At 36.1% G+C, this 24,669-nt stretch overlaps 1 protein-coding gene across 1 annotated transcript in view; it reads left to right on the top strand.

The window, feature by feature from the left end:
• The window catches only part of MTREX (Mtr4 exosome RNA helicase), a 131,328-nt gene that overhangs the window by 46,994 nt on the left and 59,665 nt on the right, over positions 1 to 24,669 (top strand). Inside the window, exons 6-15 of the mRNA XM_023734962.1 lie at positions 1,908 to 2,082; positions 3,548 to 3,638; positions 8,233 to 8,357; positions 9,463 to 9,561; positions 10,051 to 10,153; positions 11,868 to 11,999; positions 13,278 to 13,357; positions 15,052 to 15,162; positions 16,621 to 16,722; positions 23,404 to 23,619. Coding sequence (XP_023590730.1) covers positions 1,908 to 2,082; positions 3,548 to 3,638; positions 8,233 to 8,357; positions 9,463 to 9,561; positions 10,051 to 10,153; positions 11,868 to 11,999; positions 13,278 to 13,357; positions 15,052 to 15,162; positions 16,621 to 16,722; positions 23,404 to 23,619 — 1,234 coding nt within the window. The remainder of the gene's footprint in view (positions 1 to 1,907; positions 2,083 to 3,547; positions 3,639 to 8,232; positions 8,358 to 9,462; positions 9,562 to 10,050; positions 10,154 to 11,867; positions 12,000 to 13,277; positions 13,358 to 15,051; positions 15,163 to 16,620; positions 16,723 to 23,403; positions 23,620 to 24,669) is intronic.

Consider the following 24,669-nt stretch of genomic DNA (forward strand, 5'->3'; position numbering starts at 1 on the left):
CGCAGAGTAAGGGAGTAACTTCCAAGATGCGTGGTACTGCTCCTCTAGAAGGGGCTATCAAGCCAAGTAAAGAAAAAGAAAACAAACAAATCAAAACGGAACAACTCATTAAACAAATAAACAAAAAGCCCTGGGGTGGTCCCACCAGGGTGGCAGCACGGGCCAGGAAGCAGTTTCAGGATCAAGCAGTGTTTTGCAGCCTTTCAGGAAGTAGCAAAGATGACACAGGGAGCCAGGTATTTGAAAGGAGGGGGAGATGGTGAGAGGTAAGGAAGAAATCTGAAGAAGCAGAAGAAGGCAACACCAGCAGTAAACAAAGTGCACTCAGGGAGCCGGCTACTGCAGTTAGGGGGAATCCAAGTGACACCAGAGTGAAGCCACTGCTTCCCAGCCAAGAGACTGGCTGCAGGAAGCAGAGGAGGCCGAGTGGGGGTGAAGAAGGATGGGGAGTTGGAAAGCGTATATTGCTGGTTACCCGTTCTGTCTCCTGATCCGTGCTGCGGTAGCTGATAGGGGACCTCTGCACGTATCTCTCCTCGCTCTCTGTTTTTGGTCAGTTTCTTATTCCATTCATTGATTGGCTCTTTATCTCTTCATTTGATGCTTAGGGTTTCAGGATTGACGTGTGACTTTTTGACTTAGTTTTTCATATCTTTGCTGCAGAGGGGCAGCATGGTGCTTCTGACTATAGCACCATGTTGCCTGGAAGTCTGACCAATTTTCTTTAAATTTTTGGACATATTTCTTATTAGCTGCTTTGAAGTTTGCTATGTCCACATCTGGGCCCACTCAGAATCAGATTCTTACAACTGCTTCCCCCACCTCCGCAAGTATGGATCAGACTTTCTTGTTTCTTTGCATGTCTTCTAATTTTTTTGTTGAAAACTGAACATTTTAGATAATATATTGTAATATGTATGTTTTATTTCATTTATGCCTCTTACAATTCATATTTGATCATATTTGTTTGGGTAACTTAATTTTTTTGTTTATTTCACTATTTTGGGGCAGGGCTGGGATGAATATTATTTTTCTCTCCAAAAGTTCAGAAGCCTATTGATGGTAGAAACCATATCCTAAATAGGAGGATCTGTTGCAATGCTAAGCTTAATCCTGATTTCATGGTCTATATTAAAATCTTAACTGAATGTTCGTTAAAAAATAAATAAAACTATTTTTTTTTATTAATAGGTATGGAAGAACTTTTGTGTAATCAAAACCCACCATAATTTTTACCCAAGAATTGATTTGATAAATACTATATATTGAAAAAGAATCCATATGGATTAATGTATTTTTGAAACTAAAAAAAAAAAATTCTTGTTTTTAGTCTTTCATAATTGTTAATAGTATGTGTATGTATAAACTCACAGGCAGAGGCCCTAAATTTCCCATCTGTAGTACCAAAGGTGTTTTACTAGCAAGTAAAAATAGAGTAACCATTAATAATCACTGGTATTAGTAACTCAAAACCTGTTGCCATTGAGTCGATTCTAACTCATAGCAACCCTGAGGACAGAGTAGAACTGCCGCATATGGTTTCCAGGGAGCGATGGGTGAATTTGAACTGCTGACCTTTTGGTTAGCTGCTGAGCTCTTAACCACTGCATCATTAGGGCTCCAGGTATTAGTAGCTGGTTACGTTAATTCCCGGGGACATGAGTTAAAATTAGAACATTTTTGTTCTTTTAGAGCACTATGTTTCAGATTTGTCATAATAATTGTCAGTATGTTAGTGTATTTCTATAGTAAATAGAATAAGGTGTTAATGTTCTTCAGAGTCCATTTAAGGCAAGTAATTAGGGAAAATTTGGACATATTTTACATATTAGTAGAATTAAAAAATCAGAAAACTTGAAGTAAAATTTTTGTAGTTACCTTATTCTTATTTGCTTTCATATTTTTAGGTATGCTATTGCATTGGCCTTAAGGGAGAAACAGCGTGTAATATTTACCAGCCCAATTAAGGCTCTGAGTAACCAGAAATACCGTGAAATGTATGAAGAATTTCAAGATGTTGGTCTGATGACTGGAGATGTTACTATTAATCCTACGGCATCTTGTCTTGTTATGACCACAGAGGTAATTTATACAGTACCTCATCATTTTTTCCCTTTTAATTTAATTAATATGTCTCTTCATTTAGAGCATCCAGTGATTGAATCACTTGCTCTGTAAAGATAAAATGTAACACTTTTCTTTCTGAGTAGATTTGAAAGGGAAAAGTTCATCTTAAAATGTTCTAGCAATTGTATGAATTCATTTCTAAAATGCTGGTATTTCTGTTACTTGTCATAAAATGGGTGTACAATTTTTTTTCATCAAGTATTATTAAAGGCTTATTACTATCAGTGACATCAAAATGTTTTGATGGCTTTGGTACATAGTTTCAAGGATTTGAATACATAGTTTCATATAAGTAGTAGCTGTTTGTTTCGTGTGTTTTTTTTTTTCCTTCTGCATCTGAGGGTTGATACAAATAGGTAAGTAACTTTTTAAGAAAGGGGCTCTGATGTGTAGCTTCTTCCCATAATCATAGTTAGGTTTTGCATATAGTTATAATATCGTAAGTTTCATTTGGTTAGCTATATTTATTGTACTAAGTATTTCTGTACATACTTGAATTATATCCTTGCTTTTTACGAGGACACAGTACACTAGAGAGCATAAATTAGCTCCTGTTGTGGAGAGCCAGCCAGAAGCATTGCTCATTTTTCATTTAGTACCTGAAGTAAGTTTATTTTCTGTTCTCAAAACTTTATTCTATCTGTGGAGGATTTCCATTACCTGAAAAATCAGGATAATGGGTGCCAGAAAATATCCATATTGTGAGGGGATATAGGCAGAAAAAATGAGCAAACAGTATAATGAGGTCCAGTGTGTTGGATGGAAGATGATCTTAAGTTGCTCTCATATCTTAGAAAGTATGTATTTTGGAATTGGTGCTGAGCATATCAAGTAGTAACTTCATATTTGAGACATATGGACAGTAGAGGTGATAATCATTATCTCTATGGATTGTAGCTGATTTCTAACTACTGAGAATTAATTTACTTTGGTTTTATGGGAGAAGGGAATATTATTTGATTTTCAAAATAGCATTGGTGGGTCAGTGATAGAATTCTCATCTTCCATGTCGGAGACCCAGCTTTGATTCCTGGCCAGTGTACCTCACACACAGCTACCAACTGTCGGTGGAGGGAGGATTGTGTGTTGTGTTGATGCTGAACAGGTTTAGGTTTCAGTGGAACTCTCAGACTAAGACTAGGAAGAAAGACCTAGTGATCTATTTCTGAAAATCAGCCAGTGAAAACCCTGTGGTTCACAACTAATCATGGGGATGGTGTAGGACTGTACACCAGTTCGTTCTGTTGTGCTTGGGATTGCCATGAGTCAGGGGTTGACTCCACGGCAGCTAACAACAATAACTATTACTTTAATGTTTCCAATGATAGAGAATTTTCCAAATTCCTTGTTAGAAAAAAGTTTTTGTTTAATTAGTAGTTGTTATGACAAACTCTTGTGAAATTTCTTATCTTTTCTTTAGATTTTGAGAAGTATGCTGTACAGAGGTTCTGAAGTTATGCGAGAAGTTGCTTGGGTCATATTTGATGAAATTCATTACATGAGAGATTCAGGTATTGTGCATATTCTATGGTGTTGTTGAGATTTGTGACAGTTATTTACCCTTAACACTGACCTTAGGAGTTTTGAACAAGAAGAAGTTAAATTTTGCTTTGGATTTTGGTATGGCTAGAGTTCTAGTAAATATCTGCTTCTTAAAATTGTTGACAGCATGATATATTATTTACAGTTAGATCTAATTCAAGTACCAAACTCAAACCCACTGCCTCACGTCAATTCTGACTCTTAACAGACAGAGTAGAATTTAGAATTGCCCTATAGAGTTTTCAAAGCTGTAAATCTTTACGGAAGCAGACTGCCACATCTTTCTGCCACATTCCTCTTCCGCAGAGTAGCTGGTGAGTTCGAACTGCTGACCTTTTTTTTGGTTAGCAGCCAAGTGTTTAACCATTGTGCTCTAGGGCTCCACTGCACCATCAAGACTCCTTAATTCAAGTATGGCTGCTCAAATAGTAAAATTTTTGCTAGGTGAAAAAAAGGAGCTTCAAATACAGCAAATGGAATTAAAACTGTTTTGCTTTTAATAGGGAGATCGCTAATGTAACTAATATTAAAGAATTCCTAAAACTTCAGACTTAAAAAGTTTAACTTTCTTGAGTTTTATTATTTTATTTTTAAAAAACACTTTAAAAGTTAGGCAACAAAGCATGTTTATGGGAATAAAATGAGGATTATGAAATACACAAAAAGAAAGGTTATAAATATCCTTTACTTGGGCCGTTAGACTACTAATAATGGAAAAGTAGGTGTATTTGAAATATATCAATTAGTTTTCTGTCAGTTCCTGGAGCCTTGTTTCTCTCCAATGTGTTCAGCACAGCTTGCACTTCTTCCTTCAGTACCATTGGTTCTTGATCATATGCTGCCTCCTGAAATGGTTGAACATCAACCAGTTCTTTTTGGTACAGTGACTCTCTATATTCCTTCCATTTTCTTTTGATGCTTCTTGCATCATTCAGTATTTTTCCAGTAGAATCTTTCAGTATTGCAACTCAAGGCTTGACTTTTTTCCTCAGTTCTTTCACCTTGAGGAATGTCCAGCATGTTTTTCCGTTTTAGTTTTCTAACTCCAAGTCTTTGCACTTTACTTTGTCTTCTTGAGCTGCCCTTTGAAGCCTTCTGTTCAGCTCTTTTACGTCATCATTTCTTCCATTCGTTTTACCTACCCTACTTCCAAGAGTAAGTTTCAGGGTCTCTTCTGACATCCATTTTGGTCTTTTTTTTTTCTTTCCTGTCTTTTTTAATGACCTTTTTCTTCCTTCATATGTGATATCCTTAATGTCACCCCACAGCTCATCAGGTCTTTGATCATTAATGTTCAGTGCATCACATCTTTTCCCGACATGGTCTCTTAATTCAGGTGGCATATAGGGTCACAGTGAGTCAGAATCAACTTGATGGCACCTAACAAAACAACTTACTCAAGGCTCTCATGGACTTGTCTTAATTTTCTTCAGCTTCAATTTGAAATTGCATATGAGCATTGATGGTATGTTTTTCTGTCAGCCCCTGGCCTTGTTCTGACTGATGATATTGAGGTTCTCCATCGTCTCTTTCCACAGATGTAGTCGATTTGATTTCTCTGTATTCCATCTGGTGAAATTCACGTGTATAGTTGCCTTTTATGTTCTTGAAAAAAGATTTGCAATGAATAAGTCATTGGTCTTGCAAAATTCTATCATACGATCTCTGGCATTGTTTCTATCACCAAGGCCATATTTTCAAACTACCAATCCTTGTTTGTTTCCATTTTCTTATTCTAATCACAAGTAATTATCAGTGCATCTTGATTGCATGTTTGATCAATTTCAAACTGCAGAAGTTGGTAAAAATCTTCAGTTTCTTCATGTTTCACATTAGTAGTAGGTGCACAAACGTGAACAATAGTTAATACATATTAACTGGTCTTTCTTGTAGACTTATAAATATTATCCTATCACTGACAGCATTGTACTTCAGGATAGATCTTGAAATGTTCTTTTTGATGATGGATCTTGAAATGTTCTTTTTGATGATGAATGCAACACCATTTCCTCTTCATTTTGTTTCTTCTCATTTTGAGTCATGCCACATCGGCAGATGAAGGTCCTGAAAGCTTTAGTCCATCCATGTCATTAAGGTCGAGTCTACTTTGAGGAGGCAGCTCTTCCCCAGTCATATTTTGAGTGCCTTCCAATCAGGGGGCTCATTTTCCAGCACTATATTAGGCAATGTTCTGATCAGACAAATGGATGGAATGCTGGAAGTGCTTATTCGTCTTTACCAAGAAATTGGGAAGATAGCTACCTGGCCAGCCAATGAAAGAGATCCATATTTGTGCCCATTCCAAAGAAAGGTGATACAACAGAATGTGGAAATTATTGAACAATATCATTAATATCACACACAAGTAAAATTTTGCTGAAGATAATTCAAAAATGGTGGCAGCAGTACATCAACAGGGAACTGCCAGAAATTCAAGCTGGATTCAAAAGAGGACGTGGAGTGAGAGATACCAGTGCTGATGTCAGATGGATCTTGGCTATAAGCAGATAAAACCAGAAAGATGTTTCCCTGTGTTTTATTGACTATGCAAAGGCATTCAGTTGTGTGGATCATAACAAGTTATGTATAACAATGTGAAGAATGGGAATTCCAGAGCACTTAAATGTGTTCATGTAAAACCTGTACATAGACCAAGAGGCAGTCGTTTGAACAGAACAAGGGGATATTGCGTGGTTTAAAGTCACGAAAGGTGTGCATTAGGGTTGTATCCTTTCACCACACTCATTCAATCTGTATGCTGAGCAGATAATCAGGGAAGCTGGTCTATATGAAGAAGAATGCGGCATCAGGATTGGAGGAAGACTCGTTAACAACCTGTGATATATAAATGACAAAACCTTGCTTGCTGAAAGCGAAGAGGACTTCAGGCATTTGCTGATGGAGATCAAAGAGTACAGCCTTAAATATGGATTACATGTCAACATAAAGAAAAGAAAAAATCATCATGACTGGACCAGTAAGCAACATCATGATAAATGGAGAAAATACTGAAGTTGTCAAGGGTTTCATTTTACTTGTATCCACAGTCAATGCCCATGAAAACAGCAGTCAAGAAATCAGACAACATTGCGTTGGGCAAATCTGCTGCAAAAGACCTCTTGAAGGTGTTAAAAGAAAGATGTCACTATGGGGACTAAGGTTTACCTGACTCAAGCGGTATTTTTAATCACCTCATATGAATGTGAAAGGTGGACAGTGAATAAGGATGACCGAAGAATTGATGCCTTTGAATTATGGTGTTGATGAAGAATATTGGATATATTGTCAACTACTAGAGGAATGAACAGATCTGTCTTGGAAGAAGAGAGCCAGAATGTTCCTTAAAAGGGAGGATGGCGAGACTTCATGTCACGTACTTTGGACACATTATAAGGAGCAACTAATCCCTGCAGAAGGACATCATGCTTGGTAAGGTAGAGGGTTAGTGAAAAAGAGGAAGACCCTGAAGGAGATGGGTTGACGCAGTGCCTGCAACAATGGGCTCAAACATGGCAACGATTGTGAGGATGGCGCAAGACTGAGCAATGTTTTGTTCAGTTGTATATAGGGTCGATATGAGTTGGAAACGACTGGAGGGCACCTAATAACAACAATAGCAAGTGTATTTGGAATTTTGAGGGAGGAGAGGTTAAGGTTAACAAATATTTAGAAGTTAAAATATTTACCATATATGCATTTTAAATAAAATTTAGTTTTTCTTTTAGTTAAAGCACTTAGTTAACTTGTGTGTATAGTGAATGCAGTACACCTTAAATATTACATCATTTCAGTCTTCAGATTCACAAAATTAAGTTCTGAACAAGAGTTGTTTTGTTTTAAAAGTCATTAATCCTGTATTTGTTTATTTTAGAAGGAAACTGTCACACTTATTTTTCTGGGTTTTATTTTCCACTTTGTATAATCTGATTTATAGTTTTATCTGGAAACCCTGGTGGCATAGTGGTTAAGAGCTATGGTTGCTAACCAAGAGGTCAGCAGTTCAAATCCATGAGGTGCTCCTTGGAAACTCTGTGGTGTAGTTCTGCTCTGTCCTGTAGGGTCACTATGAGTCGAAATCGACTCGACGGCAACGGGTTTGGTGTTTTTTTTTTATGCTTTTATTTATTAAATCTTTCTTTCATCCCCTGTGGATTATGAGTGCAATTTGGGTGAAAGATGCCATGTGGAATAGTAATAGTGTGTCTGTGAAATTTGTTGCTGTAACTTTGTACAAGCCATTAGCCTTTGCTTCTCAAAGTACAGTGGAATACTACTCCCCTGCCTTGTCATTGGGGCTCCCATTAGGCTATTTGAAAGGGATTTAGTCTGGAGCTGCTCTTTGCAGGATATGATTTCAGAGTATATTGTTTTTATAGTGATTTGGTTTACCTGGTCAATCATGGTGAAAACTAAGATAGTTTTCAGTAAAGTTCTGTGACTAAAAGTAACCCTGTGTGGAACGATCTGCATTTGTAATTGTTGAGCTCGTGAGAAAATAACTTGAGGTACTGTAACTAAAGTGACACTGAATTCAAAGGTATATTTGTTTTTTTTTTTTTTCAGAGCGTGGTGTGGTATGGGAAGAAACTATTATTTTGCTTCCTGATAATGTCCACTATGTCTTTCTTTCGGCTACTATTCCAAATGCTCGACAGTTTGCTGAATGGATTTGCCACTTACACAAGCAGGTATTTTCTTTCCCTTTATAGATGTCTTCAGTGTTCAGAACATTATGAGTTAGCCTTATTGTGTCGTATACTTTGTTTCTAATGCTGTGTAGAATCAAGAAGAAATTTTAAGGTTCAGCTACATCTCGTATCAGGCAGCTTATTCAAATCAACTGACTAGCTTTTTGCAAGTGCTGATTTCTGAGCCCCATCTCAAACCAAAAATAAATCAAAATCTTTGTGAGTAGGACCTTGGAATCTCTAATTTTCAGAAAGTTCCCAAGTTGATCTTGATCATCTGCTAGGTTTGGAAACTACTGCATTTATTTATACATTGAGTGAGCCTCAAGTATACAGTAGAGAATTTCCTCTGAGACCTTGGTACCAAGAAAAGCTGGGCATATCTTGAGCATCTAATTTAATTTTACCATGTGAACACGGTGAAGCTTTTTATGACTGTATTTCCATTTTGCCGTCTAGTCGATTCTGACTCATAGTGACCCTATAGCAACTGCATAGGACCTAATAACAAGTATTTGTTATGTATACTGAATTTGTTCTTGGTTTTGTTTTGTGACCCTTAATTTTTTCTTTATACTGGTACTCTCATGAACTTATTTTTATCTTTTTATGATCTCTCTAATAGTGTTTTATAACATTCTCCAATGTTTCTTCTGTGGGATAGAAACCTAGTTCTGGAGGAACTAGATCAATCTACCCCTTTAATAATGCTTATAAAAATCTGTAAGAGCAGAAATGTACCATTTTATCTCAGGAAGCCTTCTGTTATGTTGCTCCTGTTCCATGGAAACAGAGGTATCCTCTTAATTACAGCATCCCAATTTTAGAGTATGAATCCATGATTATTATTAAAGGTTAAGTTGTGTGTTCTGCTGTGTTTAGGGAATTAGTAAATTGAAAAGGTAATGTACAGTTTGATAGACTTAATTCTTCCACAGTTATCTATGGCCTGGTTCTTAAAATTAAAGAAAAAAAAGGTTTCGCTTTTTGAACTGCTGAATTCACTAGTTTATATCCCCAAGGGCTTTTAGGCAGATCAAATGCACAGTTCTATTTTGGATAAATAAAATGTAATATGCATAATTTTTTGTCTTTCTTTTTACAGCCTTGCCATGTAATTTACACAGATTATCGGCCTACTCCATTGCAACATTACATTTTTCCAGCAGGAGGAGATGGCCTCCACCTTGTAGTAGATGAAAATGTAAGGAGATGATTGTCATTCTTCTGTTTATATCATATTTTATACCTTGTTTTTCACTAATTTTAAATGAGAGAGTAATAACAAGAGATCCATTTTTAACTTAAGTAGCTAGATAGTGCAAAATTGATTGTTCTTTTTGTATTTTCTTTTTAAAAAATATATTTAAGACTTGTGTTTTTCTTATGAATAAATTGTATTTTCCTCCTTCCCACACGTTTTAAATGCCTGTAGGTTGGAGGCTCTGTGCATGTTTCAGATATTTCCTATGTACTCTTCCAAGGTTTATAACCCTTTCATTACCTGTATCACAGATTTTTGAGTTAATATTTTTTCATTTTTATTATTTTTGAATCATTTTAAAATTATTTGTGAGAATTACTAATTATTGTTTTAAATTTTTTTATTATGTGAGGAAATTTTGTTTTTGACGTGTGAAAAATGTTTGAATTATGATTATTTGTCAAATTACATAGAAAGATATGATTCCAGGGTGACTTCAGGGAAGATAATTTTAATACTGCAATGCAAGTGCTTCGAGATGCAGGTGATTTGGCAAAAGGAGACCAGAAGGGGCGGAAAGGTGGAACAAAAGGTAATTTGGAACTGTACTTTGAAAGACTTTTATATATAAATTGTATATTCAAATTACTCTGACCTTTTCTGTTTTTTTTACATACTTTTCCTCAGGAAGCTATATCAAGATCTAGATGTTATGTGATGAAAAAGGGTGATTATAAGTTGATTTTAAGCATTATGTAACTTTGAAAGCAATCTAATCTTTTTCCCGTGTAACAGCGTTTTTGAGATAAAATCCACATACCGTTAAAACCATCATTGAAAAGTGTACAATTCTGTGGTTTTTAGTATATTCACCAAGTTGTGCAACTGTCACCACTGTCTATTTCCAGAACGTTTTTATCACCTCAGAGAGAAACCCCATACCTGTTAGCATTCACCCCTTATTTTTCTGCCATTCTTAGGCAGTCACTGATTTACTTTCTGTAGTTATGGATTTATCTATTCTGTACATTTCACGTAAGTGGAATCATACAATATATGGCCTTTTTTTGTCTGACTTCTTTTACTTAGCATAGTGTTAAGGTTCATCCATGTCGTAGCATATGTATCAGTACATCCTTCCTTTTTACGGCCAAAGAACATTCCATGGTATGACTATACCACATTTTATTTATCCATTCATCAGTTGATGGACATGGATTGTTTCCACTTTTTGGCTATTATACTAATGTTTTGTGGAACTGCCATACTGTTTTCCAAAGTGGCTGTACCATTTTACATAACCACCAGCAGTGTATAAAGGTTCCAGTTTGTCTGTATCTTTGCCAACACTTATTATTATCTTTTTGATTATAGCCATCCTGGTGAATGTGAGATGGTATCTTATTATGGTTCAGTATACTTCTCTCTCATGGCTAATAATGTTGAGCATGTTTTCATGTGCTTGTTGGCCCTTTTGTATATCTTCTTTGGGGAAATGTCTATTTAGATCCCTTGCACATATTTATTTTATTTATTTTTTTATTTTTTTATTGTGCTTCAGGTGAAAGTTTACAGCTCAAGTTAATTTCTCATACAAAAATTTATACATATATTGTTATGTGACACTAGTTGCAACCCCTACAATGTGACAGCACACTCCCCCTTTCCACCCTGGGTTTCCTGTGTCCATCCAACCAGCTCCTATCCCTTTCTGCCTTCTCATCCTGCCTCCGGCCAGAAGCTGCCCATTTGGTCTCATGTATCTGCTTGAACTAAGAAGCACACTCTTCATGAGTATTTTATTTTATAGTCCAGTCTAATCTCTGTCTGAAGAGTGGGCTTCAGGAATGATGTTAGTTCTGGGTTATCAGAGCATCTGGAGGCCGTGGCTTTGAGGGTTCCTCCAGTCTCAGTCACACCATTAAGTCTGGTCTTTTTACGACCTTGCACGTTTTACATTGGGTTGTTTGTCCTTTTATTATTTATTTACAAGAGTTCTTTGTATAATCTGAAAACAAGGCCATTATTAGATATATGATTTGCAAAAATTGTGTCCCATTCCATGGGTTGTGTTTTCACTTTCTTGATGGTGTTCATTGAAACACAAGAGTTTTTAATTTTAGGAAGTCTGACTTGTCTTTTTTTTTTTTTTATGTTTGAGATTTTGATATTGTATCTAAGAAGGCTTTGCCTAACCTGAGGTCATGAAGATTTTCTTCTAAGAGTTTTATAGTTTTAGCACTTACATTTAGGTCTACGATCAATCGTGAGTTAATTTTGGTATATGGTCGATCTCTTTTTTGCAGGACCATCAAATGTGTTCAAGATTGTGAAGATGATTATGGAAAGAAATTTTCAACCTGTAATTATTTTCAGTTTTAGTAAGAAAGATTGTGAAGCTTATGCACTTCAGATGACCAAATTAGATTTTAACACAGGTATTACATAATTTCAGTATAGTTTTAATGTTATGTGAAAATGGAGCATAAAGTATATTTCTAGTAATACATTTATCTATTGTCTGTTACTAGCATATGCAGTTCACCTTACAGTTACAGTGGTAGGTACTTAGCATATTTGTGATAGCATTTAAGAGGTCACTGATTGATCATTTCTTTCTTCTGTATTCTTTTATCGAAAGAGATAAGTACATTGCTGTGTGTAAAATCCTAAGGGCCCTGTCAGAAAACATTAGAATCATGCCTTCTTATACTTCATTGCCGTATGCTCCTCAGTGATCATGGTTCTCTGTCCAGCTACTTAATGATGGACCTCTTGGTGTGACCACATTCTGCACTGGTACTCTGCTTCATTTCTTCTAGAAATCCTAATCAGGAGGACTTGTTACTTTTTACCTGATTGTGCTATAGCTCTCAAAGTGAGATAATTTTTAGCAAACTGATAAATTACTTCCATACATCAATTATAAATGTAACTTCCCGAAAGTCATACAGCTAAATAGTAGATCAGCTGGGCCTAGCATTGCAGGATGTTGAATACCAACCTAGTTGTCATTCAGTTCTGCCTTTTATATGTATAATCCTGTATAGTGAGAAGTAAATAATATCTTGAACTGTTCAAAATGATATTTCAGCTGTACTGTCCTTTATCAAGGCACACAACTAGACCAGTGTATTGTATGTTTTTTGATTAAGTGCATTGCTCGGTTTGTAAATGTTTTCTGGAAACTTCTGGTGTCGAATATGCTTGAAGTTTAAGGGTTATGTACTGATTGATTCATCAAGTATTTATTGAGTACCTACTGTCTGGTAGGCATTGTACAAGAAGGCTGTATAATGGTTAAGAGCATGGGCTTGAGATCTGTGGCTCTGACAATTAATAGCAGGCCAATTATGTACTTTCCAGTTTCATTTTCCTTAGTAGTAAAAAGCAGATAATCCTAGTTCCTGTGTCCTCTAACTGTTAGACTTAAATGAGATAGTTACATGTTAAGCACTTAGTGTAGTTAGTTATTAATGTTACTGTTTTATAAAATAGTACTTTTGGGGGATTAAGTTTGCTAGATATGTTTTTAAAGACAGTGAATTCTATTAAGTAATTCTGTGGTAATTTTGATCTAACATTCCCTTTTGATCATCTTAAATATTTACTCACTGCTTATACTCTATAGACTCTTATTTCTTTGTTAAAAATGAGTGAAATTTTTTATCATTGACTCATTTTGACGTTTATATACCCTTGGATTTTCTCTTTAGATGAAGAGAAGAAGATGGTTGAAGAAGTATTCAGTAATGCAATTGACTGCTTGTCTGATGAAGATAAAAAGCTCCCTCAGGTGAGTGCTTAACATCACTAAGTAAAGTGTGGATAGTAATAGGTAAGAGCTCAGCTGCTAACCAAAAGGTCGGCAATTCAAATCCACCACCCGCTCTTTATAAACCTTGTGGGACAGTTCTCTGTCCTATAGGATCACTGTGAGTCAGAATCGACTCGACGGCAGTGGGTTGATTTGTTTGTTTGTTTTTTTTTATTCACTTACATTTCTTGGTTGTGTTACTATATTGCACTGTTTACACACTGCAGCAAATAATGTTGTTGCACTGAAATGATACCTTGGTTTGTATTTTAAATTTCTGAAATGGTGACAGAAGGAAAGATTTACTGCCTAAAGGAACTTTTCTCTGAAAATTTTCATGGTCTGAAAATTAATGTAAAATTAATGTTTTCTGTGCCTAATATTGAAAATGTTTAATGTTTTAAATAGTTACATTTCTTAATTCATGAGGCTTAATTCAAACAATACAATAGAGCATACCTTATGAAAATCATGTATTTAATGAGGAATCTAATGTCTGCTTTGTTTTAATTCAGTGTTTTTTTTTCCCTTTTACTATTTATTGGAATTGCTGGGGGAGTTCTAAAAAATACTGATGCCTAGGTGCCACTCCCAGAGATTCTGATTTAATTGATTTGTTGTGTGGCCTATTCATTAGAATATCTTAAAATTTCCCCAGTGATTCTAACGTGTAGCCAAAGCTGAGAACTGTTTTATCAACCTAATACATGAAAGTTTTGTTTTGTGAAAAGAAAAATTGGGAGATCATACTCTGCTTTACAAATGAATACTTCGTTTTATAAGGGATTTACAGTAAGACTGCAGTAGCATGTTTCTTGATATTTGAAATAGTGTTTAATTTTAAAAATAAGATAAATTTTCTTCCCACCTGAATTATTAGTATCTAAGGACTGAGCCATATCTTTATACTCTTTTAGTATCCTAGCACACTTCTAATGTTGTCATGTGCCGTCAAGTCGATTCTGACTCATAACAACCCTATATGACAAAGTAGAACTGCCCCATAGGGTTTTCTAGGTTATAATCTTTATGGGAGCAGATTGCCAGGTCTTTTCTCCCATAGAGTGGTTGGTAGGTTTGAACCACCAACCTTTCAGTTAGCAGGGCTTTCCGTTAGCAGCCAAACATTTAACCATTGTGCTGCCAGGGCTTTGTACACTTCCAATAGTAAGTATTTAATGGAACATGATATAATGATAAAGAGAATGAACTCTTTGTAATTCATTTGTTTTTAAGTGAGGTACATATTTATATTAAATATATTTTATACTTATTTTTCTTTCGTTTGAGTTGGCAATATCTTTTAAGTTTATTTTGTGCAGATACCAACTTTGCCTTCATAGCTTGTAATTTTCTTAGAGGACATGAAGTGATCCTAGAAAATTTGACTGAAACACCAAAGCTCTTGTAAAGTATATTTACAACAAAAAGACATGTCTTTCATGTTAAATAAAGCTAGGCCAGAAATATTTTGTTTTGAGTTTAATAATCTATGGGAATATGGGTTTGGATTTTGCCTTTATCCTGAAGCTGTAAAGGTTATATAGCGATTTCTTTAAACACAGCATTTTTTTTTCTTGATTGAATTACCCCTTTTTCTTAATTTAGTTTAGCATTTTTAAATTTCCATTTCCTCACATCATTTTAAAATAAATGTTATTCCAAAATCACAGGTTGAACATGTACTTCCTCTTTTGAAGCGGGGCATTGGAATTCACCATGGAGGTTTACTTCCTATTTTAAAAGAAACCATTGAAATTCTCTTTTCTGAAGGATTGATAAAGGTATGATTTCATGTTTATTTATTATGCTTCAGAATTGTGTTACATGAGTGGTTTGAAACTGTTTTTTTTTTTTTAAACCATGTGCAATGTCTTAGGAAATGAACTTGATTTTTATGTAGAGCTTATACCTCAAATTTTGGGTTGTAAGTAAAATCGTTCGTTTCCTTTTCTTGTCTTAAAGTAAGTGGTAATGCTGTTAGATACAGTGTGGAATTCTGGAGAAGGTGCTATTTAGTTACTAGGCATGGGGTTGCATCTATAAGTGGACTGCTTTCTACTTACGGATTAAAAGGATGCTCTTAGAGAAGTCAAAGAGAATTGCTGGTTAGACTTAGGAGAGAGAGTTTTTCATATGTTCTCATTTAAACTAAAGAGAGTCTGATTTTAAAAAGAAAAGATAGAAGTTGATTTTATATGCAAATGGAATATTAAAAATGGGAAACAACTTTACATTGTAGTCATAAGCCTATATATGACTCAAATTATTTTAGGTTTTAAAATCAGAATTTAGGTAAAGAATTGGTCATTGTTTGTACCTGGATCATGGGAAGGCCTTGTCAGTGTTCCTTTCTGGACATCGTATATTTGTTGAGCCTCACTTTTGAAACAATCTTTCTTTTAAAATCTAAATGATACTTGCTGGTTGTAAAATTCAAGTAGAACAATTGTACATAAAGTAAAAAATGAGAGACCATCCTTTCCCTTCACTTCCCAGATATATCCACTACCATGCATGCATATAAATACACATGGTTTGTTTTTCATCTGCTTTCCTATTGATGAAAGTTTAGACTATTTAATAGTACTTCAGTGACTTTCCTTGTACATACATCTTTGTGTTCTTATACCTGTATTTTTTTGGTAAAGTGTTAGAAATGAGCTTAAAGAGCCACTGATTCTGATCTCCCCTCAGAGATCTTAAAGCTGAAGTGATCCCCAAAACTGGTGCATCATCAGTGAAGGAATGAGGAATTTTTGCAGAATAAAGCTTTGTGTTTTAGGCCAGTAGTATTCTCCTGTTACCACCACTGGAATTCAGGAAGGACTGTTTCCCCTGAATTAAAAAATTTCTGGGATGCAGATGTTTATATATAATACTGAAATGTGTCTTCTGGGAATAGCAAGTTGTCTGCTTTATTTTCGTAGGGCCTAGTTAATAACTAAGGAGCCCTGGTGGCGCAGTAGTTAAAGCGATAGACTACTAACCAAAAGGTTGGTGGTTCAAAACTACCAGCAGCTCTGCAGGAGAAAGATGTGGCAGTCTGCTTTCATAGAGATTTACAGCCTTGGAAACCCTATGGGGTCACTATGGGTTGGAATTGACTCAGCGGCAGTGGGTTTGGTTTTGGTTTTTTAGTTAATGACTAATTTTTAAAAATTAATAACATGTTTATTTACACAAGTTATAAAACTAGTTTTAAGGTTAAAATGCATTTAATTCTGTAATTATTTATTTAGGCCTTGTTCGCCACAGAGACTTTTGCTATGGGAATTAACATGCCAGCTAGAACTGTTTTATTTACAAATGCCCGCAAATTTGATGGGAAAGATTTCCGATGGGTAAGTAAAGTAATAGATATAGTGGAATAATTTTTATCTTTGTTTTACTTTAAGGTAGCTTTGATTCATGTAATGAAAATATTTTAATACTTCATAATCAAGTCTTAGTAATTATAACAATCTTATTTATCAAATTTACTTTCTTCTTCCTTTATAGAATTTTTATTTTAAGGCTTATAGTGTACTAGGGAAAATATGATGATTATAGGAACATGATTCCTGGACTACAGTGGACTTCACTAGAAACATCCCTGAGGCTCAGGGAGATGCTGGCTTTAGGGATTTCATATAAGTTTGATATTAGGTATCTGTGTTGGTCTAGTGAACAGCAGGTTGGAGGGAGGGGTAGGGAATGAAGGTAGAACAAGTGGCTCTAGAATGGCCCTGAGGATTAACCTATTGGATTTTTATGGATTTTGGCTTTCTCTAAGCAGAGAATATCACTCAGGACTATAGAGATCACTATTTTATAATTTTTAGTGGCTACCATTCTCCTCTCCACATTAAAACTGATTTTGTAGGGGAGAGGGCACCACACTGCTGTTTATTCTAACAGGAGCCTACTTGGGAGCTGCCCTGTCTTTGGCTAATCTTAGGGATTTTCAAACCCAAATACTCAGGAACATGTACTCAAGCTAATACAACAAGGCAATCAAGGTTAGACTTTAGACCGCTTAAAATTCTATGCCTAACACTCCCCCCCACAAAAGAAAGATTTCCTTTATGTAAGCATGTTTGGTGTTAGGGAGTAAGTGTGCAGATGATTCATGAGTGCTTTAAGACGTTTTAAATATATCTAGAATATTCTTTTAAGTTTAAGGGATTTAGTTCATCAAAAGACTTTACCAAAAGAGTAAAAAGAGAACCTACAGACTGGGTAAAATATTTTGGCTGTGATATATCTGATAAGGGTCTAATCTCTAAAATCTACAAGATACTACATCTCGACAGCAAAAAGGCAAATAACCCAATTAAAAAATGGGCAGGGACTATAAACAGACACTTCATCAAGAGAAACATTCAGGCGGCTAACAGATACATGAGGAAATGCTCACGAACATTAGCTGTTAGAGAAATGCAAATCAAAACTACAGTGAGATAACCATTTCACCCCAACAAGGCTGGCATTAATCCAGAAAACACAAAATAATAAACATCGGAGAGGTTGTGGAGAGACAAACACGCACTGCTGGTGGGAATATAAAACGGTACAGCCACTTTGGAAATCGATTTTATGCTTCCTTAAAAAGCTAGAAATAGAAATTTCCATGTGATCCAGCAATCCCACTCCTTGGAAATACATCCTAGAAAAATAAGCTGTCACATGAATAGATATATGCACGCTCATGTTCATTGCAGCACTGTTCACAGTAGCAAAAAGATGGAAACAACCTAAGTGCCTATCAACAGATGAATTGATAAACAAATTATGGTACATATACACAATGGAATACAGTACACAGCGATAAAGAACGATGGTGAATCCACAGAACATCTCACAACATAGATGAATCTGGAGGGCATTATGCTGAGTGAAATTAGTCACAAAAGGACAAGTATTGTATAAGACCACTATTATAAGAACTCAAGAAAAGATTTAAACACATAAGAAAGCATTCTTTGATAGTTATGAGGGTGGGGAGGGAGGGAGATGGGAATTCACTAACTAGATAATACACAGAATCCTCTTAGGTGAAGGGAAGGACAACACACAATACAGGGGAAGTCAGCACAACTGGACTAAAGCAAAAGCTAAGAAATTTCCTGAACACAGCCAAACACTTTGAGGGACAGAGTAGCTGGGGCTGGGGTCCGGGAACCATGGTTTCAGGGGACATCTAGGTCAGTTGGCATAACAAAGTTTATTAAGAAAATGTTCTGCATCCCACTTGGTGAGCGGTGGCTGGGGTCTTAAAAGCTTGTGAATGGCCATCTGAGATGCATCAAGTGGTCTCAACCTACCTGGAGCAAAGGAGAATGAGAAACAAAGACACAAGGAAAATATTAGCCCAAGAGAGAAAAGGGCCACGTACACTGGAGACTCCATCAGCCTGAGACCAGAAGAACTAGATAGAGCCTGGCTACCATCAGTGACCGCCCTGACAGGGGACACAACAGAGAGTCCCTGAGGAGTGGGAGAAAAGTGCAGAGCAGAACTCACATTCACATAAAAACATCAGACTTAATGATCTGACTGAGACTAGAGGAACCTCTGAAGCCATGGCCCCTGGATGCCCTATTAACCCAGAACTAAAACCATTCTCGAAACCCACTCTTCAGACAGAGATTAGACTGGACTATAAAACATAAAATAATTCTCATGAAGAGTGTGCTTCTTAAAGCAGATACGCGAGACCAAGTGGGCGGCTCCTGTCCAGAGGCAGGATGAGAAGGCAGGAAGGGACAGGAACTGATTGAATGGACACAAGAAACCCAGGGTAGAAAGGGAGAGTGTGCTGTCACATTATAGGGATTGCAACTAATGTCACATAATATGTGTATAAATTTTGTCTGAGAAATTGAGCTGTAAAATTTCACCTATGGCACAATTTAAAAAAACCACAAAAAAAAGAGTGGTGCCTTTTCTTCCCATCCCCTCGAATGTGGACTAGACGTAGTGAATCACTTGTAATGAACAGAACATGGTAGAAGTAATAGTGTGTAACTTCTAAAACCAAGTCATAAAAGGTGTTGTGGCTTCATCCTTGGCCCTCTCTCTGTGATCACTTGCTGTTTTGGAAGCTGTCTACCATGTCACAAGGATATTTAAGCAATCCTATGGAGAGATCTATACAGTGAGAAACTGAGGCTTCCTGCCAACAGCCGGTAGGCATGAGGACCGTAAGGTAACAGCCATATGAATGAGCCATCTAGAAGCAGATCCTCCAGCCCCAGTTGAACCTTCAGATGACCGCAGTCCTGGCCAACATCTTGACTGCAAACTCATGAGAGACCCTGACTCAGAATCACCCAGTTAAGTCCTCCTGGATTCCTGACCTTCAGAAACTTTGTGAAATAATGTTTATTGTCTTAAGCTGCTAAATTTGTAGATAAGTTGTTATGTAGCAACAGATAACTAATACAGAAAGGTATTTCATAGTGATACAGTTCATAATAGAAATAATCCATGAAGCATACATAGCACTGTTCATTTAACCTCACAGCTCCAGAATATACTTTATAAATGAAAGACTTCCATGGAAAAATTAATAAGTTTACAGTCATAGTGCAGGATTGTAACATATTCTTTTCAGAGAACTGTACAGCAGAAAGGAAAAAAAAAAAAGAATATTGAGGATTTGAATAAAACAATTTGGAAATTTTGAGCTAATAAAGATATATATGTTAAGAGTTATTATATTTTGATAATCAGAAAATGCACATGATTAACAAACTCACAAAAACAATCACAAATAATGACCATATGTAAACCACCAAGGAAATCTCAACAAATTGAAAAAGACTGCTATCACAAACCAGTCACCTCCCTAAGGGGAAAAAAAAGAAAAGTTTTAAGGGATTTAAAGCACCCTTAGTACAGTGACAGTAGTTCCAGCTCACTGGTTAATGTTTAAAACAGACGTTCTAACAGGTTTGCATACACCTCTTTTCCAAGGCACAAGGAAAGAGAGAAAATTGGGAGCATTGGTGAAACAATGAACTGAGGTAAAAAGTAAATCCTTATTCTAGAAGGAAGTAGCCCATTCAGCAAACCGAAGTTCAACTGTGGGCCTAGAACTTTGGCAGGTACTGGAGATACTAAAATTAAAAAACAAACATAAAAACCAATTCCTAATTTAAAGAAACAGTGACAGGTGCAAGTTGACAGACATTTAAGTAGAGGAGTGCGATAAAATATTATATTCTAGACACTGTGAGAAATACGTACAGGAAAGATACAGCATAAGAAAGAAAGTCAGTTGTACATAAGGGAGCCAGGGTAGACTTGGTCAGGGTAGATTTCATAGAGAAGGCAGTCCCTAAAATGAGTGACAGATGAGTGATTATTTGCCACACAAGCGGTGGAGTGTTGGCGGGGTGAAGACCATGTTAAAGAAGACAGATTCTAGTTTGAGTATCCATTGTGAGCCAGAGACTCACAGAGTCTGGCATTTTTAAATAGTCAGCTGTTCTTTTACTTACTTATTCTTGAAATTGGTGACTCTTTTCTGCTTATAGAAGCTTCTGGCAAGTAATTACTAATCATCAAAACACTGAAAAGGACCCGTAGTAGAATTGTAATAGCAAAGTATTTTTCTTGATTTGTTTTAAAATGTGTTGGACGACATACAAAAGAGAAATGTAGGTATAGTAAGTGTCTTAGTCATCTAGTGCTGCTCTAACAGAAATACAAGTGGATGGCTTTAACAAGGAGAAATTTATTCTCTCACAATCCAGTAGGCTACAAGTCAGCTCCAAGAGAACACTTTCTCTGTTAGCTCTGGGGGACGATCCATGTCATCATCTTCCCTTGGTCTGGGAGCATCTCAGCTCAGGAACCTCAGGTCCAAAGGACACACTCTGCTCCCGGCACTCCTTTCGTGGTGGTATGAGTTTCCTGTGTGTCTCTGCTCGCTTCTCTCTTTTATATCTCAAAAGAGATGGGATTAAGACACTTATCTAATCTTGTAGACATCATCAGTATAACCTCATCATAGTGGTAGAGTTTACAACACATAAGGAGATCACATATAACCTCATCATAGTGATAAGAGTTTATAACACATAAGGAAATCACATCAGGTTACACAATCATATACAGTACTGGGAATCATGACCTAGTCAAGTTGACAGATATTTTTGGGGGGACACATGCATGACCGTAAGGCAATGCCATTTCTCTTTAGAAATTTTTACATAATCTTCAAAAAATTTTTTATAACTTCTCACTTCTTTAAATCGAAAGAAGGCTAATTCATGTAAAATATAATTTTAATTGTAAAGCAGTTGCAAGTCTTTCATGTATGTTTTCCGTTGTAAATTAATATAAATTTAAAAATTTTTCATAATCTTACCTGTCTAAAATTTATCTGAATAAAGTTGCTGCCACAAGAAAATAAGTAAATAAATAAGTTACTTTTACTTTACCTGCTCCCTGGCATCTCCTTGTCATTTGTGAGTGGTACATGGACCCCAGGGTAAGGGTAAGGAGTGCAGTATGTAATTGAATTTAGAAAGCAACCTTTTTTTTTTAATTGTTGTGCTTTAAGTGAAAGTTTACAATTCAAGTTAGTCTCTCATAAAAAATTTATACATGCATTGTTATGTGACCCTCGTTGCTCTCCCTACACTGTGACAGCACACTCTTCCTTTCCACCCCGGATTTCCCACGTCCATTCAACCAGCTCCTGACCCTCTCTGCCTTGTCATCTCGTCTCTGGACAGTAGCTGCCCATTTAGGCTCATGTATCTACTTGAGCTAAGAAGCACGCTCTTCACGAGTATCATTTTATGTCGCATAGTCCAGTCTAATCTTTGTCTGAAGAGTTGGCCTCAGAAATGGTTTTAGTTTTGGGCTAACAGAGAGTCCAGGGGCTGTGTCTTCCAGGGTCCCTCCAGTCTCAAACCATTAGGTCTGGTCTTTTTACTAGAATTTGAGTTCTGCACCCCACTTTTCTCCTGCTCCATCAGGGACTCTCTGTTGTGTTCCCTGTCAGGGCAGTCATTAGTGGTAGCCAGGCACCATCTAGTTCTTCTGGTCTCAGGCTGATGAAGTCTGAAAGCAACCTTTTCTTGACGATTCAAGATCATTGTTAGAATGAAATTTAAAAGGTGTAATAGGCTGTAACATAATGATATCCTTGGACCCTGTTGAGATTTTATTTCTATGTACTGCCCTTTTGAAATGTTCTTTTCTGATCTTTATAGGATTGTCTTTTTTTGTTTTTTCAGGTCCCTTCCTTTGCTCCTGGTTTATCAGCTCTGTTTTTGATGCTATCAGTATGCCTTCTTGTAGCATAGTGTTTCTTAACTCTTCTTGAGCCACAATTTTTTTTTTTTTTTTGGAGAATGTAACAACTCTGGATCCTTTCCACAGGAGAAAAGTACATGTGCGCTTATAGTTAAAACATTGCCTAGTGTTCAGGTTGTTTAGTGCCATCCTGAAATCCTATACACGAGAGGATTATTAACCCTTCTTCGCTAGGTGGTTCTCAGTGAAAAACAGACTGGCAAACTCCAAAGACATATGTTGAGAAAATAGAGAATGATGCTTTTTCTTTTAAAAATGTATTATTTTTATATTAATCTCATTTTTCAGATTAAAAAAGCTTGCTACGATCAAGTCAGAATTGCCGTTTGATTGAGTTTGGATCATTATTTTCTTTCTTAGACTTTGCCATTTTCTAGAGTATCTTGCTCAGAGATATTTTTTATGCCGGTGAATTAGCCAGTGTTTTCCTGTAGCTATAGCGTATTTGAAAGTATAAAATAATGGTAATTGGTCTAGTGCTAAAAGTTAAGTCATTTTGGAGATAATATGTAGTTTTGTAACATGGTCTTAAGTGTGTTGCATTTTTATGCTTCCACTTAGGTGCTCCTAAAGGCTTATGTTGCTTTTAACCATGTTTCCTTTTTCAGACTATATAACATGTATTTGCATATTTTACAATACGATTTTTTAAGAGAGTTTTTTTTACCAGGTTTTCCCCAAAACACAGCATTTTAATTATGTCCTTTCAGATATCCTCTGGTGAATACATTCAAATGTCTGGTCGTGCGGGAAGGAGGGGAATGGATGACAGGGGAATTGTAATTCTTATGGTGGATGAAAAGATGAGCCCAACGATTGGAAAACAACTACTTAAGGTAACTAAGCTAAGATTCTGTCCCTTTACAAAGAATTTTAGAAACACACTTCAGGAGCCACTTCAAAACCAGTTTCTTAGGGAAGAGAGGAATTAAAAACAACTTTAGCTACTTAATAATTTTTTGCAAACAAACCCGGGCTTTACTTTTTTTTTCTTTTTCTCTCCTACTATTACCTCCTCTAAGAAATTTGGAGCTTCAGTATTATAAATGTCTATTTTCAACCTCAAGCTTCACACCTGTATTCGCAACTGCTGTAGAATACACCCATCTGAATTCTCAGTCACCTGAAACTCAACATGGTATTTTGACATTCTGTCCAAGTGAGCCCAGTATAGTCCCAATTTACGTCTGTTGTACTGGTATAATTATTAATAGCATCCTGTTCCATGGTTAAAGTATCCTGGTTTGAGTAATGGTTATCTAAAATGCAAGTTATCTCTCTTTCTCTTTTCCATTCCTGTCTTACTTCCCCTGTCACATAGATCACTGGTTAATGAAATCACAAATGTAAATTTCAATTTAGGGAGTTGTGTTGTTTCCTTCTGCTTTATCCCTTTCTTTTAATCAGTTGATTATTGCAGGTTCTTTCCTCAATATATCTTAGATTAGTTCTTTTGTTTCCTTACTACTGCTGCTGTCCTGATAGAGAGTTTCACCAAATCTTATCTAGATTACTACAACTACCATTCTCACTGTTCTAGTTCCTATTTTTCTCCCAATTTATTTGGTATGCTGCTGTCAAGACGAATCTTCCTAAATATAATTTCACATTGATGCATAACCCTCCTTGGCACGGATAAATGACTCCTTGACCAGGAAGTGACACATTTCACTTTCACCTTCTATTTATTGGCCCCACCCACTGGGAGGCCAGAAAGTGCAGTCCTGTTTTGTATTTGGAAGGCAGAGAGCTGAACATATTTGGCAAAGAATACTTTAACTACTAATGTACTATTTAATGATCTTTTTTTCATTCACTCCTAAAGATCAACTACTGTATCAGTTTGTATTAGCTGAAGGAAAGAACTTACTACACTTCCATAATGTTTTTTAACATAGACTAAATTTTCAAATAGTATGACAGGTTAAAAATATTTGTGTAAATTATTTGAAAAACTTACAAAATGTTTTCTTTCT

This window comes from Trichechus manatus, unplaced genomic scaffold (genome assembly GCF_000243295.1).
Source record: "Trichechus manatus latirostris isolate Lorelei unplaced genomic scaffold, TriManLat1.0 scaffold00074, whole genome shotgun sequence".
NCBI lineage: Eukaryota > Metazoa > Chordata > Mammalia > Sirenia > Trichechidae > Trichechus > Trichechus manatus.